The 13,906-nt window shown below is 35.8% G+C and overlaps 1 protein-coding gene across 7 annotated transcripts in view; it reads left to right on the forward strand.

Moving 5' to 3' along the window:
- The window catches only part of PHTF2 (putative homeodomain transcription factor 2), a 115,690-nt gene that overhangs the window by 22,516 nt on the left and 79,268 nt on the right, over window positions 1-13,906 (forward strand). For 4 of the 7 annotated variants that reach the window (XM_026504395.4, XM_044385971.3, XM_057304512.1 and 1 more), the window contains exon 2: window positions 7,393-7,472. In XM_026504395.4, the coding sequence (XP_026360180.1) occupies window positions 7,428-7,472 (45 nt within the window). In that variant the 5' untranslated portion in view covers window positions 7,393-7,427. Of the gene's footprint in view, window positions 1-7,310; window positions 7,473-13,906 lie in introns of those variants that run through there. The other 3 variants (XM_048212919.2, XM_044385974.3, XM_057304511.1) reach the window with 3 other exon arrangements.

The following is a 13,906-nucleotide window of genomic DNA, read 5'->3' on the forward strand; positions in this document are numbered from 1 at the left end:
TATCAGTCAGACACATGATTTATATTGAAGTAATCTTTGAGAGGCACATATCATATCTTTTTTTTTTTTTTTTAAAGATTTTATTTGTTTATTTGACAGAGAAAGAGAGAGTGTGCACAAGCAGGGGGAGCAGCAGGGAAAAGGAGAAGCAGGCTAAGCAGGGAGCCTGATGTGGGCTCAGTCCCAGTCATGACCTGAGCCGAAGGCAGACGCTTAACCGACTGAACCACCCAGGCGCCCCTGAAAGGCACATATCTTAATTCAGTATACATTTGTTCAGTTTTGACAAATGCATATACCTCTGTAACCCACTTCTGGTTTTAAACATTGACAGTGTATTTATGGCTCCTAAACTCATATCTCCATCCCTCATCTTTATCTACAGCTTCAGACTCCTCTTTCTACCTACCGACTCTTTTATTTTAATGTCTAGACACTTTAACAGGTCTAAAATTTTTGTATGTATTCTCATAAACTTTTTTTTTTTTTAATGTGTGCCCATCTCAAAATGGTTCAAGCCCCAAACCTGGATTATTCTTTTTAATCCCTTTCTCCAACCTGCCTATCCTAGTCCATTTCCAGAACTTGTTGATTTTACCCATAAATAAAACAGAACTGCCCACTTCATGCCATCTCTACTGATTGTACCTGAGCCCAATACATTGTTATCTTCTGCATGGGACTAAGACTTTCTTAACTAGCTTCACTGCTTCCAGTCTTAGCTTTTCAGTCCATTCTGTTCTCTGTATAGCTGTCAGAGTGGTCTTTGCAAAATAGAGGATCACTGCTTTCTAGAATCACTTCATTGACTTCCAATCTTAATAAAATTATTTGCTGTGGTACCTGTGACCTCATAGCCCCATCCCCCTTTCATCCTTCATCTTGAAGCACTGTCACTTATGTCCATTATACTTGTGTCACATTGGCTTTCTTTCTGTTCCTTAAAAACTCCAAGGTCATTCCCACCTCAGGGTCTTTGTGTGTGCTCCTCTCTCTGCTCAGGATGCCCTCCTTCAATTCTTGGAGTAGTTGGCTGTTCTCATCCTTCAGATCTCAATTCACATGTCATCTCACGGGGACTTCTTTGACCATTCTTTTCGAAAGTTCCCCATCCCATCCCAGTCAGATCTCCCTGTGTCCTTCATGGCACTTCTTCAGCACAAAATTATCTTGTTTGTTGTTCATTTTCTATCTTTTCTCTTTGCAATGTAAGTTTCGTCATGGCAGGGACATTGTTTCTTGTTCACTGTTGTGTCCTCAGTGCCTGGAATAGTGCAGTATTAGTAAGTGTTGGTAAATAAGTATTTTATTAAATGATCAGACACTGGATTAAATATCTCTGAAGTAATGATTTTTAAATTTTATTCATAGCATTTTTTATGAGGTATAGTTAGCATTTTTTAATCTCTAAGTAAAATCATTTTTAAGATCTATTAAATATTTGGGCCATTTAAATATTATTTAGTGCATTATTATTTTGATAAAGAGTACCTGGACCACTTATTTAGTTAATGTTTCCAATAGAGGCCAGTAATCACATACCCATATTTGAATGGAACCTGGTTGGTTGATGGTAAAAATTTCTTGGGACTAAATGAGGAATTTAAACCATTTAAATGGATTGTAACTGTTTGATTTTTCCAAGTGACACAACAGTTAAAGTATTAAGTATTTAAAAAAACACACAAAAGAATGCTTAAGAAATAGTAGAGATGTTGTGGGTATATGCTAAGGTTAAACCTTGAAATTTACAAAGTTGCATTAAAGGACATACAGAGTGGGTTGGTTTACCCATCAGGAAGTTCACGGAGGTCTTTGTGTGTAGTATTAAGATTAGAACTCTAGACTAGATTCTCTTAGATTTCACAATAGCCCAAATGTTTTTGTATGTACTGCTTTAGACAGACGTTACTTGCCTATAATTTTCCAATTAGGTTTTATCCTCTAGCCCAAAATACACAGACTATGCATTGGTACCATGCAGGAAAATAAAAATGTAAATATTCTTTTTATGAACTGGTTGGTATAAGAGGAAATGTATAGCTCTTTTTATTAGACCTCATTTTGCTTTTCATTTTTCTATCCTAAGATTGAAAACAACTTTAAACATGGAGTATGTGGTATTTATTCTTAACAACATTTCCATGAAATCATATCCTCATTCCAGCTTAAAACTTTCTAAGAAATTTTAACAATTTATAGGTCACATGGTTAGAAAGTAGCAGCCTTGAAACTAGTAGATTTCCTTCTGCCTATACCATGTTCCCTCTAGCAGAGTTTCACTGTTTTCGGTATCAACATAAAAATTTTGATTTGAACCTGAGCATTTATTGTCTTTTTAAGGGCAGAACCACTTTGTTCCTAGTTCCTGAAGTAAAAAAAATTGGTCATTTTAGCTGTGGAGGAAGCAACTGAGTTACATTTAATTTTATCATTTAGAAATGAAGTTAGACTTGACGTGGAAGGTTTGACTTTAACTCCTTTTCATTGTACTTTTTAAATCTACATATAGTTATATATTGGTTGATTGAGTGACATGTCAGTAAAAACCTGCCATATTTATTATACTTCACAATATTTTTATACCTCTTAGTGTTAGGAAAGAGTATGTTTTTGTGTTTATGCACATGTCATGGTAGTACAGGAGTTGAAACGGGTAGAATTTTCAATTCTGGTTCTTAAATTGGTTCGTCTGTGAGGGTATTTTGGTTAGCATTTGGTTTGTAAACATTGTGTTTAATATATACAAAACTATAGGAGAATTCAGAGATAATGAAGACATTGGACTGCTCTCAAAAAATTTATGAATGGGATGGGGGCACATATCAACAAGTACATAAAAAACAGAACAATATATTAAGTATAATGGGAACTTAGAACAGGATAAGTAATCTTCAGTGGAGGAATTTGGGAGAAATGGGAGAAACTCATATAGAAAGTGGAATTTAGGAGGTCTTTTGGAAATCCCCCATGTTTTGGAAATAAGTGTTAATTTGGGCACAGAGGCAGAAAAGTGTAGGAAATGTAGTGTGGTTAAAACAGTATATATGAGAAGATGGTAGCAGTAATATTGGTAAGTAGGTTAGGGTGAGATTTTTAGAAGGTCTGAATATAATTCTAAAGGGTAGTGTGGGTATAAATAGTTTTCTAAAGGCAGTAGGGAGTAATCTAAGGTTGTTGATCAGAATAATACTGAGATCAGGGCCTAAGAGATTTACCTTTTAAAAATAAACTGTGTTCTATTTTGTCTAAAAATTTTTGCCGTGTTAAGTTCTGTATATGTAACATTGATTTAACTAATGGTAGTGTTTTTGGGTTAGTAAAGGAATTCAGAGAAACTCCTGTACATTATTGGAATTGTTAGTTGTGTAGCCTTTATTGATTTGTGGAATGTTTGGCTAGATGGCAAACATTCTCTTAGGTGAGAAGCTAAGGCCCAGGGAACTCAGAAACTTATTCAAAAGCGTATAGCATTTAGCGTCAGAACTTGGATCTAGAACCCAATTCTCCTGATGCTTAGTCACAGCTTTTTCTCTGCTCTGCTTCCTCTACTGCATGTTATACTGGAGGATTAGAGTCACGAAAGAGGAAAGATGCCTCTTTTTTTCCTTTAGGGTGTTTATATATAATCAAATGATGTATGGCTACACTGCTTTTCATATTTATTTATTTACTTAAGATTTTATTTACTTATTTGACAGAGAGACAGCACAAGCAGGGGGAGCAGCAGGCAGAAGGAGAGGGAGAAGCAGGCTCCCTGCTGAGCAGAGAGTATCCTGGGATCATGACCTGAATCACCCAGGCACCCCTTGTTTTTATTTAAATACCAGGTTTATTAGTGCAGATCAGTGCTGGAAGAGACATCAGGCTTCAACACTTTTTGTCCAGTTGAACACTTGCAGGAAGCTTCATCTTAGAGTAAGTAGGATTTGAACTGACTTAAGAGGGTGGATGAGTGGAGAAAAGGAATGAGAATAACGCAAAAGCCAAGTGTCAGGAACGGGCATAAGTTGTTTCCTAGCACAGAGAGAGTGGTTACTAGAACAAGAGATTTGTTTCAGAATAATGAGAGAAGTGCATTGTAACACATGGTATTTGATAGACTGCCTTTTTTTCTAACAGAGGGAATGGTTAAAAACCTAACCATTTCTTTGGCTACAAAGAGTACCCCTGGGCATTACTATATTTGATAGTGAGATTTTATAAAGGCAGACTTAACATATGATCTCTTTGTAGTCCTCCTTTTCCTCCACCTGGGCTTTGACATCGTAAGTGCATTTTGTGTGGTCCTTGACATGGTAAAGAGTAATTTCAGGTGTTTTGACAAGGTGTAATGATTAAGACAGTGTTAAGGAGAGAATTAGCTCAGAGTAACTGTCTATACCAAGATTTAAATGTTATGCCAGTTAGCTCTGTGGTTTTATAATTGGATTATTTCTATATCTTAATACCCATCCTTCTATCAGATCAGTTGATCAGAAAAGATTAAGATTCTCAATTCAAGGTATCCAGTAAGCTTTCTATGCTCCTTTTTTTCCTTGCAAATTAACTTTAATGTCATGATTTAGCATTAAAACAGCTTGAACTGTCATGATAACAGAGACTGTAAACCTGTACTCCTGGACTGTAAGAATCAAAGAAGTTGGAAAGGCTTTAGAAATAATCTTAATTATTTATGAAATCATTTGTTGACTTATTCTTGTTATTTACATTCATGTGAAATTTGGGTGTCTTTGGGTGTACTTTGTCAGGTGTCTGATTCAGAACTCTGTCTCAGCATGCTGTAAAACCTGTTTTAAAAATAGGTTCGAGCCACTTGTGTCACTGAAAGGTTGTTGACACAATGGAAAAACTGTTAAATGAGTTTGCGGAGCAAACCTTGCCATTACTGAAGAAAGGCTTGTGGTGGTAGTGTTGTTTTTTTTCTTAGATAGAATTTTTATTTCTGTAGATCCAAATAAATATAAATAAAATGTTTATAACATTTCATATACCTTGTGTCTTGTTATAATTGATTTTCAAAATATATTTCTAAGTGTAGCTTGGTATAAACCAAAGTATATTAAAAAATTATCTTAAAAGATGATTTTATTTGAAGGAGGCAATTATTTCCTCACTTTCCTTGAAGCTTTTTAAAAAAATTATTAGTACTTATATATAACCACTTAAATATTCCCCAAATATGTTAAATATCTTCCCCAAATATGTTAAATATCTCATACACTTAATACATGGAGTGAATAAAAATATCCTTTCACATTTTGTATATGAAATGCATATAATTTACACTCTTGGGGGATTAGGAGAGAGGATCTTTATCTTGGTAGATAATCTGGAATTTTTGTCAGTGAAAATTGGGTGAAATGAAAGGAGGGTAAAGTGAAAAGTTGGTATTCTCATAGTTTTTGTACCATTTTTTGTAGTTTCTATTTGGCAAGGGTGAGGGGCAGGAGAGGGGAGGAGAGTTCTAACCAGTTTGGAAAACATGTGTCTTGACAAGCATGTGTCTCAACAAATACAGTGAAGGTGTAATGTCATAAGTAGTCCTGTAGCAGAATCAATGGAAAAAACTTGTGGGATGAAATGTGTTAAAGCTGATGAATTAATTACCCCCCGAGGTCTCCAGGACAGAAAAACCAAAATGGGAGATTTTAAGTCAGTCTCCCACCCTGGTGGGAAAAATGAAAGTAGCCACACCTGACTGAGAAACTTCAGTGGGGGTGAACTTTGAAATCTCTAAATACTCTGTGTGCATATAGTTGGGAATTGACATTGCGATTTTATGATAGTCTGGTAGCTATTTTTATAAATGTCAACAAAGACTGATAGCATGTATTCCTTTTCTAAACTGTTTGCAGTGTTTTAAAAAGGAAATACAAATACTCCCCAGTTCCTGGCTTACAGGATTTTTGATATAAAAATTAATAATAAAAATAATTATAATTGAACAGCTGCCGTATATCCTGGGCTGTGGTAGGTATTTTATGTATATTATCTAATCAGTCACAGAAACCCTCCAGGGTTTCCCTACTACAATAGAGTAGTTATTCCCATTGTACAAGTGAAAGAAACTGAGGTTAGACAGATTCAATTACTTCTTCAATATTACATACTAGATAGTATTTGAATCCAGGTCTTTTGACTCTATGCTCCTCTGTGACAAATGCCAGGGCATTTGTCAGGAATTTCAAAACCTAGTTTTGGCTTGAATTTCATCCGAGACAGAATTATTATCTCAGGAAAGGTAATAAAACAGTCTGGTTTATAACACTGTCAAAAATACAGGCGTCGAATAAATTCTGACTTAAATTTTATTTAGAGATTGATCATCTGAACGTTTGACCTTCCTGATAGTGATTTTCTATATATTTGAATCCTAATATGCTTCCAAGAATGATTTATAAACCTCTGGTATTCTGTGGTCTCTGGGCAAACTCTGGAGCGGTAGCATCTATCTGTACAGTCACAGATGTGCGTGTACTAGAGAGCTCGCTGCAGTGCGTTACTCCCAGAATTTCTCTGAAATCCTCTGTGGCCTTGGAGGATCCTGGTTTATAATGAGTTCTGGGGCAAGTGTCTGTGTTTGAACCTGTTTAGGCTCATCTTTAACACCATACCAGAGGCGCCCTCCATGCCAGCCTGGTCTTATGACTGGAGAAGTATTCCAGAGTTAACTGAAATCAGCCTGGAATTAATTCTCTCCAGGGCTAAGGAACCATTAGGTTTAGCAACTGTTTTAGGCAAACACAAACAAGATGCTTATTGAAATGGTCTGTGGTGAATATCTAAATATTAGCAAACTGTGATATCTGTGAAGTCTTTAATATTAATTACTCCTGTGTAATTAACTCTAATATTGGTTTAGTATTTAACATAAATTAATTAAGTTTTTCCAGTTATTTGATTTTAGTTCAAATTGGTGTTTACTGAGTACCAGGGAACATTAAATATGATTATAAGTTTTGGCATCTTTATCAAGCCATCCTTTAGCAACAGTAATTGGCATTAGTTCCCAGATGGGAACTATAGCAAAACCGATCTGTTACTGAGTGAGTGAATTGATTTCTATCCTATGTGAATTTATAAATGAATGATTTCCAGTATAACCTGGGAAATTCTGAAATTTATTTAAAAGTCTTATTTTAAAAAAATCCATCGTGTTAGAAGATTCAAGTGTTATATTCACATAGAAAGATCCTTTTATTATGGCAACTGATTTTTGTTTACTTAAGAAGAACCTGTTGCTAAAATAGTAATGAGGAAGGGTGTAGTATAAGTATAGTCATACCCCCCTTACTCTGCAAGTAACCAGAGTGCCATGCACGCATGTTGTTCAGTCTCCTTTTGGAAGGTGGAAGTAAAGTCGTCTGTATGTTTTTCTCTCTTGCACAGCCTAAAATGACGAATGTGTGATTTCAGTGGAATAAATGGCGTCCAAAGTCACAGATGCTATAGTCTGGTATCAAAAGAAGGTAAGTTCATAGTCAAATCTTTCCATCTCTTAAATATTCCTATTCTAAAAATGCGTGCTTTTTCTTTTGGTGCTATGGAGTTATGTCAAGTATTACCTGAAATAATGACAAATAGATTTCAGCATCTTTCAAGTGGAAAGGGGAGCATCTTGGTTTTCCTTGTGCTAATTTTATTTCTAAAGAAGTTAGAAAGATGATGCTTAACAGTATTTTTTTCTCCACTGTTTATTCCACATTAGTAAAGTAGCTAGATGAATTATTTTCAGCTATAATATAAGCCAAATTTCCAGGATTTTGAATATAATTAGCATTTTATAAAAGCATTAAATTTTTCTTTCCTTAATTTCTTTTGGAGCTAGGTTAGCAGAGCTGTTATAATTTTATAACTTTTATATGGAGAAACTATAGTCTTAATCTGTTTCTTGTAAGCTACAATTCAACAGCTGAATCTATTCAGTAAAATAAACCTTCGAGGACTGTATTTTTCAAAACAAAATATTAAAATGTTTATTTTGATGTTTTAGGATTAGTTGTCATAACTACTTAACTAGCTGTGTCATCCTATACGTTTCAAAATAAGCTTTGCCAAAGTACTTTTTTATGAAGTGAAAGAGAATAAATGCCTTTTTTGAAAATATAATAATGTATTTACTGTACATGTACAGGAGAGTTTACTCCTGAAGAGTGTTGTTTACACTCTTTAAAATGTATGTTGTTACATGTGGTATTTTCGATTTTTAGTGTATATGGTGAATTATGTTTCTTTTCATACTTTAAAACATTTTTGGTGCCTTATTCTTCGGTTCCCTATTCACAAAATATAATTATTTACATATGTAGAGGTTTTCCCATAGGGAGTAAAATCAAACAATTTGTATATTTAGTTGAATTGGAAGTGGTATTTAGAGTGCTTTAAAGATTAAACAAACCTAGGAATGCAGTCTGTCTGGACGTGGTATTTCTTTTCTGTGTAGAACATACCACAGACATACACTATCACGTTTCATATAAGGTACTGATTCGGAAGTACTGACGTTGATCATACTATTAATTTAGTCTTTCGTAGTTCTATATTAGTATCCTCTTTGCCTTTAAACTTCCAGTCAGCTTAAAAGTGAATTAAATAAAATTATTTTTCATTTCCTACATAGATATTTGAAAACTTTTCTCTTACTGTCTACTTATGAGAGTTAGTAATGTTTATTGAACATCTTATCTATTTGGCTTTTTATGTTAAACATTTCAAACTTCACTGAAGATCATTTGTAGAATGTACTAGATTGACCTTTCTTGGTAACGGAGGGTTTGAAATATTATACTTGCATTCAGTTAGCACACTAATACCCTTCTTATCTGAGGGTCATTTACCGAGCAGCTTTGGATACGTGCTACCAAAAAATTCTCCAGAGCAGCCATCACAGATGTCACAAATTATATCTAGCAAATGTAATCACACATTTAAGTTAGTGAGCCACCAGAATTATATTAATTACTATAATTAATAAGATTTTTATTTGTTCTATTTTTTAATTTTGCTTTTAAATTTAATCTTGAAGAAATACATGCAAATACTTTGAAAGATTAGTGTTTTAAGGCCTATTTAAGAAAAAATAGCAGCCACTAGTACTACTTTTCTTTATCCTTACCCAGCCTCTGGGTTCTGCTCCCCAGAGGCAGTTATTTTAAATTCTGTATAGCTTAAATGAAAGTTATACCACTCCTCATCCCTAGTGGGGAATTAGGAAGGATGGGTCGCAAATGCGGAGTGTGAAGTTTTGGTTTTCATAATTACTTTTGGGGGAATGCTGACATTTGTGGGTTAGAAATCAAAGATGCTAAATGTCATACAGTACTCTAAACTTCTTCTGTAAAGGGCCATATAGTAAATATTTTAAGCTTTGAGGGTCATAAGATTTCTGTCACAACTACTCAGTTCTGCTGAGGTTATAGTACAAAAGCAGCCATAGGTAGTATGTTAAGTAAATGAAATGAATGGGGATGACTGTGTTTTAATAAAATAATTTACAAAAACAGGCAGTGGGCTAGATTTGGCCCACAGGTCTTAGCTTGCTTATCTGTGCTCTAACAGCCCATACTCAAAATGCAGTAGTGCCCTGTTAAATTACATTGATTTTTTTTAATGGTATTTACTTTATGATTTAAAACCTTGCTTTTTCTTGATTATTTCATTATAGATGTTACTTGTTGACTTCTGACTGTATGATAAAGATTTAGCCCCAGTCTTCCTTCCCCCAGTACTCCCAAATGACAACAAATTTTGGTGAAATCAGTATGCAGGGCTGCTGTTCGTGTATGCATTGTTTAAAACTGTGTCATGTAATATTCTATGATATTTTCTGTCTGTGCAACATTTTTCCCCTTTCGTTTGATTTTTCTAATTCTCCAAAGTCTCTGATAGAATTATAAAACTCCTATTGTTGTAGTCCATCACTTTCAAGTACGCCAGTAGTTCCCCCTTTTACCCCCTTGGGAATGGCCTCCTAGAACTCTCTGCCCCATGCTCCACGCTGGGGGGATTGTTCTCCTGTCACACCTCTCATCTGCCATCTTGGTTTTCCCTTTTATCATCAGCCTGAGAGTTCCCTTCACTGCTCTTAGGTCATACAGATTTTTTTTTCTTAAATGTATGTTTATTTAAAAAGTCCTTTTAGAAGTGGTTATGTTTCAGTGCAAAGACGACTTGAGTACTGATGCTGATACTTGCTGATTATTTGACCATGGGCAAATAATTTCATTTCTTTGAGTTTTACTACTCTCTACATTAACTTGATAAGGTTCCCAGCCTCTTTTCAGCCATGCATCCCTTTGAAATTGTGATGAAATTTCCAGATGAGTGTATATAATATATAAACATAACAAAGTTTCACATCTGATTTGAACCCCATAAGCCTTAGATTAGATAATTTTTGAAACATTAGTATTTTGACATTCTTTGATTTTGTGACTACCATTTGATAGTATTCAGCTTATAGTAGGAGATATCACTATAAATAAAAACCAAGCAATGTTCACCTTGAATTTTCTTGAATATATATATGTTTAGTTGTAACTCACTTTTTTTTTTTTTTAAAGATTTTATTTATTTATTCGACAGAGACAGAGACAGCCAGCGAGAGAGGGAACACAAGCAGGGGGAGTGGGAGAGGAAGAAGCAGGCTCCTAGCAGAGGAGCCTGATGTGGGGCTCGATCCCAGAACGCTGGGATCACGCCCTGAGCCGAAGGCAGACGCTTAACTGCTGTGCCACCCAGGCGCACCTGTAACTCACTTTAGTGTCACCTTTCCCACTAGAAAATGGTGACATCTTTTATTTTTTCTTTTGAGTACTGAGCACTAGGTAACCCCAAAGACCATGACTTGATTTGTGAACTGTTATGACCATGAACTCTAATATCAGATGTGAAATTTCCAGGAGAAAATAAAAACAAAATTTTTACAGTATTAAAATGTGTGTAGAAGGTCTAATTAGATATCAGGTACCTTTTAACAAATTATTCTGTGCATGATGTATTTTGAGATTTTTAAAAGTTCTTTAACTTTAAACTTCATTTTGTACTATTATAGCCATCCATAGTCATGAATAATCTGAAAGTCCCTGTTGAAACAAAATGATTTTCAGCCATTAATTCAAAGGAACAATTAATGTCTCAAGAATGGAAGTAGGAGAAACCAGAATAGTTTTCTGTTAATATCAGGCTATTGAATGTTTTTTATAACATAATACTGTGCTTTCATATATCTAGTTTCTTGTTCCTAAGGAGAGGGAAATATTTGTCTATTTAGGGGCCTGAAGTTACATGGTTTCAAAGATAATTTACACACTACGATGTTGACCCCATAGGATTTCATTGTAAATATGCAGGTCAAATTATGATAGAATGGAGTTTTATTTTCGGAAGGTGAATATGTAAGAGAAGGGTGGCCCAGAATTAACCCTCAAATCTAACTTCATCTGTAGAACTGAGGAAGAACTGTATGATATAGATCTTGGTCCTCACCTTTATGGAGTCAATATCCAGCAAGAAAGCTTAAATGAATATGTTTAATGGCTTTTAAATGTAAGCTAACAGTGGGATTCATTTAATGTTTAATTTTAAATGAGAAACTAGCCTGAGTAACATCAACTTGACTGATACTTGAAATTCTCTGCTTTTTAAATAAAGTTCAGGTGTGTGTTTGTACTAAGTACCTACATAGAGCATTTCAGAGTTGCACAGATGATTAAGTATTATGTCTTGGGGCACCTGGTGGCTGTCGGTTCAGTGTCTAACTTTTGGTTTCGTCTCAGGTCATAATCTCATGGGTTGTGAGATCAAGCCCTCTGCTCTTAGCAGGAAGTCTGCTTAAAGATTCTTTCCCTCTGCCTCTCCCCCCACTTGAGCGTGCGCTCTCTCTGAAACAAATAAATCTTAAAAAAGAAGAAGTATTAAATCTCAGCTTTCAGGATGCCTGGGTGGCTCAGTTGGTTAAGCATCTGACTCTTGATTTTGGCTCAGGTCATGATCCCAGGGCGATGGGATTGAGTCCCACATTAGGCTGTATGCTTAGCACAGAGTCTGCTTGGGATTCTTTCTCTCCCTCTGCCCCTCCCCTCTGTCATGCTCTTTCTTGCATGTGTGCTTTCTCTCTCTAAAATGAATAAATAAATCTTTAAAAAAAAAAAGAAAGAAAGGGGCATGTATTCCAGTTCTGGCTTATGAGATGTGAAGCTTCTGGAACTAGTCTGCCATCTCTTAAAAAGAGACCCAACAATAATAATAGCAAAAGTTATATGACATTTACTGTATGCCAGGCATTTTCTAACTGCTTTACTTTCATGAACTAATTCAACATAGGTAAATGAATGAAATGAAAGAGAAGGTCTGGGGGCACCTGGGTGGCTTAGTCGGTAGAGCATGTGACTCTTGATCTCAAGGTTGTGAGTTCAAGCCCCGTTGGGTATGGAGTGTACTTAAAAAATAAAGAGAGAAGGTCTGTTGCCTGTTTCTGGACATTGGTGCGTGAAGCTCTGCTGCCTGAAGCCCATAGTGACTTGGTCCCATGAGGGGAGCTTGTCAGCAGACTGGGGATGGCAAAGGTGACAGATGGAAGGAACCTGAGTTTTTCAGGATTATTGAGCCACAGAATTAACTCTGGAAATGTCCTACTTGGGAACTTCTTATTGTGAGAGTTAATAAATCCCGTATTTTTTCAGTCACTTGAACTGGAGTTTTATTTCCTTGCAGCTGAAAACGTTCCAAGTGATACACAAGAAATGCATTCTAATGGGATGTGGTTTCCTGTGCAGTCTTCTTTGGCCTCTAGATGGTTATAGTAGTAGATAGCAAATTAAGACCTACCAAAATAGAAGTACTGAGCTTCGGACAAATGGGTTTTCATTTTCTCTATTAATCTTTTCTTGAACCATGTTCTCATATGTATTATTAAATCTTTAATGTAATTTTAGACTACTGTGACTCATAGTATGTTACGGTTGAAAGAACATTTGTATTTGATGTTGTGATGTCTATCAGCTTGTAATATTGAACATGTTACTTAATCTGAGCCTCAGTTCCTTCTTTTGTAAATTGAGGATAGTCATGCTTCACCTGTGTGCCTCACAGGGTTGTGAAGGAATAAAACTATTTTAACTATGATTTTAAAAAGTTTTTTAAAGTGATTTATGAATTGTTTAATAATTACGAAGCATCACTCTTAAAAGTAATATTAGTTATGTATTTTATGAGTTGGGATATAATAGATGAAGAATTAGAGTGGTTTTCTATACTGAACAGTTTCTTTAATAACCATGTTTATAGTGCACGTATTCCTCCTTCCATCTGGCCAAAGAGGTGACTGTATGGCTAAGACAAGACCAGAGATGGTACCTCATCCTCATCTCCTTGGCTACAGTAATTGGCCCTGGTATATCTGATGACCCAACTGTCCTTCTACAAACCCTTTTTCAATTAATCACTTTATTAATTAATTAATTAATTAATTTATTGGAGAGTACACATGGGCACATGCGGGGGGTGGGGACGGTAAGGGCAGAGGGAGAGGGAGAGAGAGAATCCCAAGCAGGCTCGAGGCCCAGTGCAGAGCCCGACGTGGGGCTCAATTTTACAACCCTGAGATCCTGACCCGAGCGGAAGTCAAGAGTTGGCTACTCAACCGACTAAGCCACCCAGATGCCCCTAGCCTTTTTCTTTTTAATTAGAGCTGATGGAAAAGACCCTTTTGCTTCTTTCAAGGAGCTAGAAGGATGAAAGTCTGCAGCAGCCAGAAGAGAATGAGACAACACTGGAGTGGGTCAGGAATAGGGAAAAAAGAGACACCACAGGCCATCATGGTGCTCTAGTCCCTGGATTCACTCCACCCTGACATTCACTTCACTCCTGAACTTTGAGTTGTTTAGCCATGTCAGGAAATAAA

Source organism: Ursus arctos, unplaced genomic scaffold (genome assembly GCF_023065955.2).
Source record: "Ursus arctos isolate Adak ecotype North America unplaced genomic scaffold, UrsArc2.0 scaffold_3, whole genome shotgun sequence".
Lineage (NCBI taxonomy): Eukaryota > Metazoa > Chordata > Mammalia > Carnivora > Ursidae > Ursus > Ursus arctos.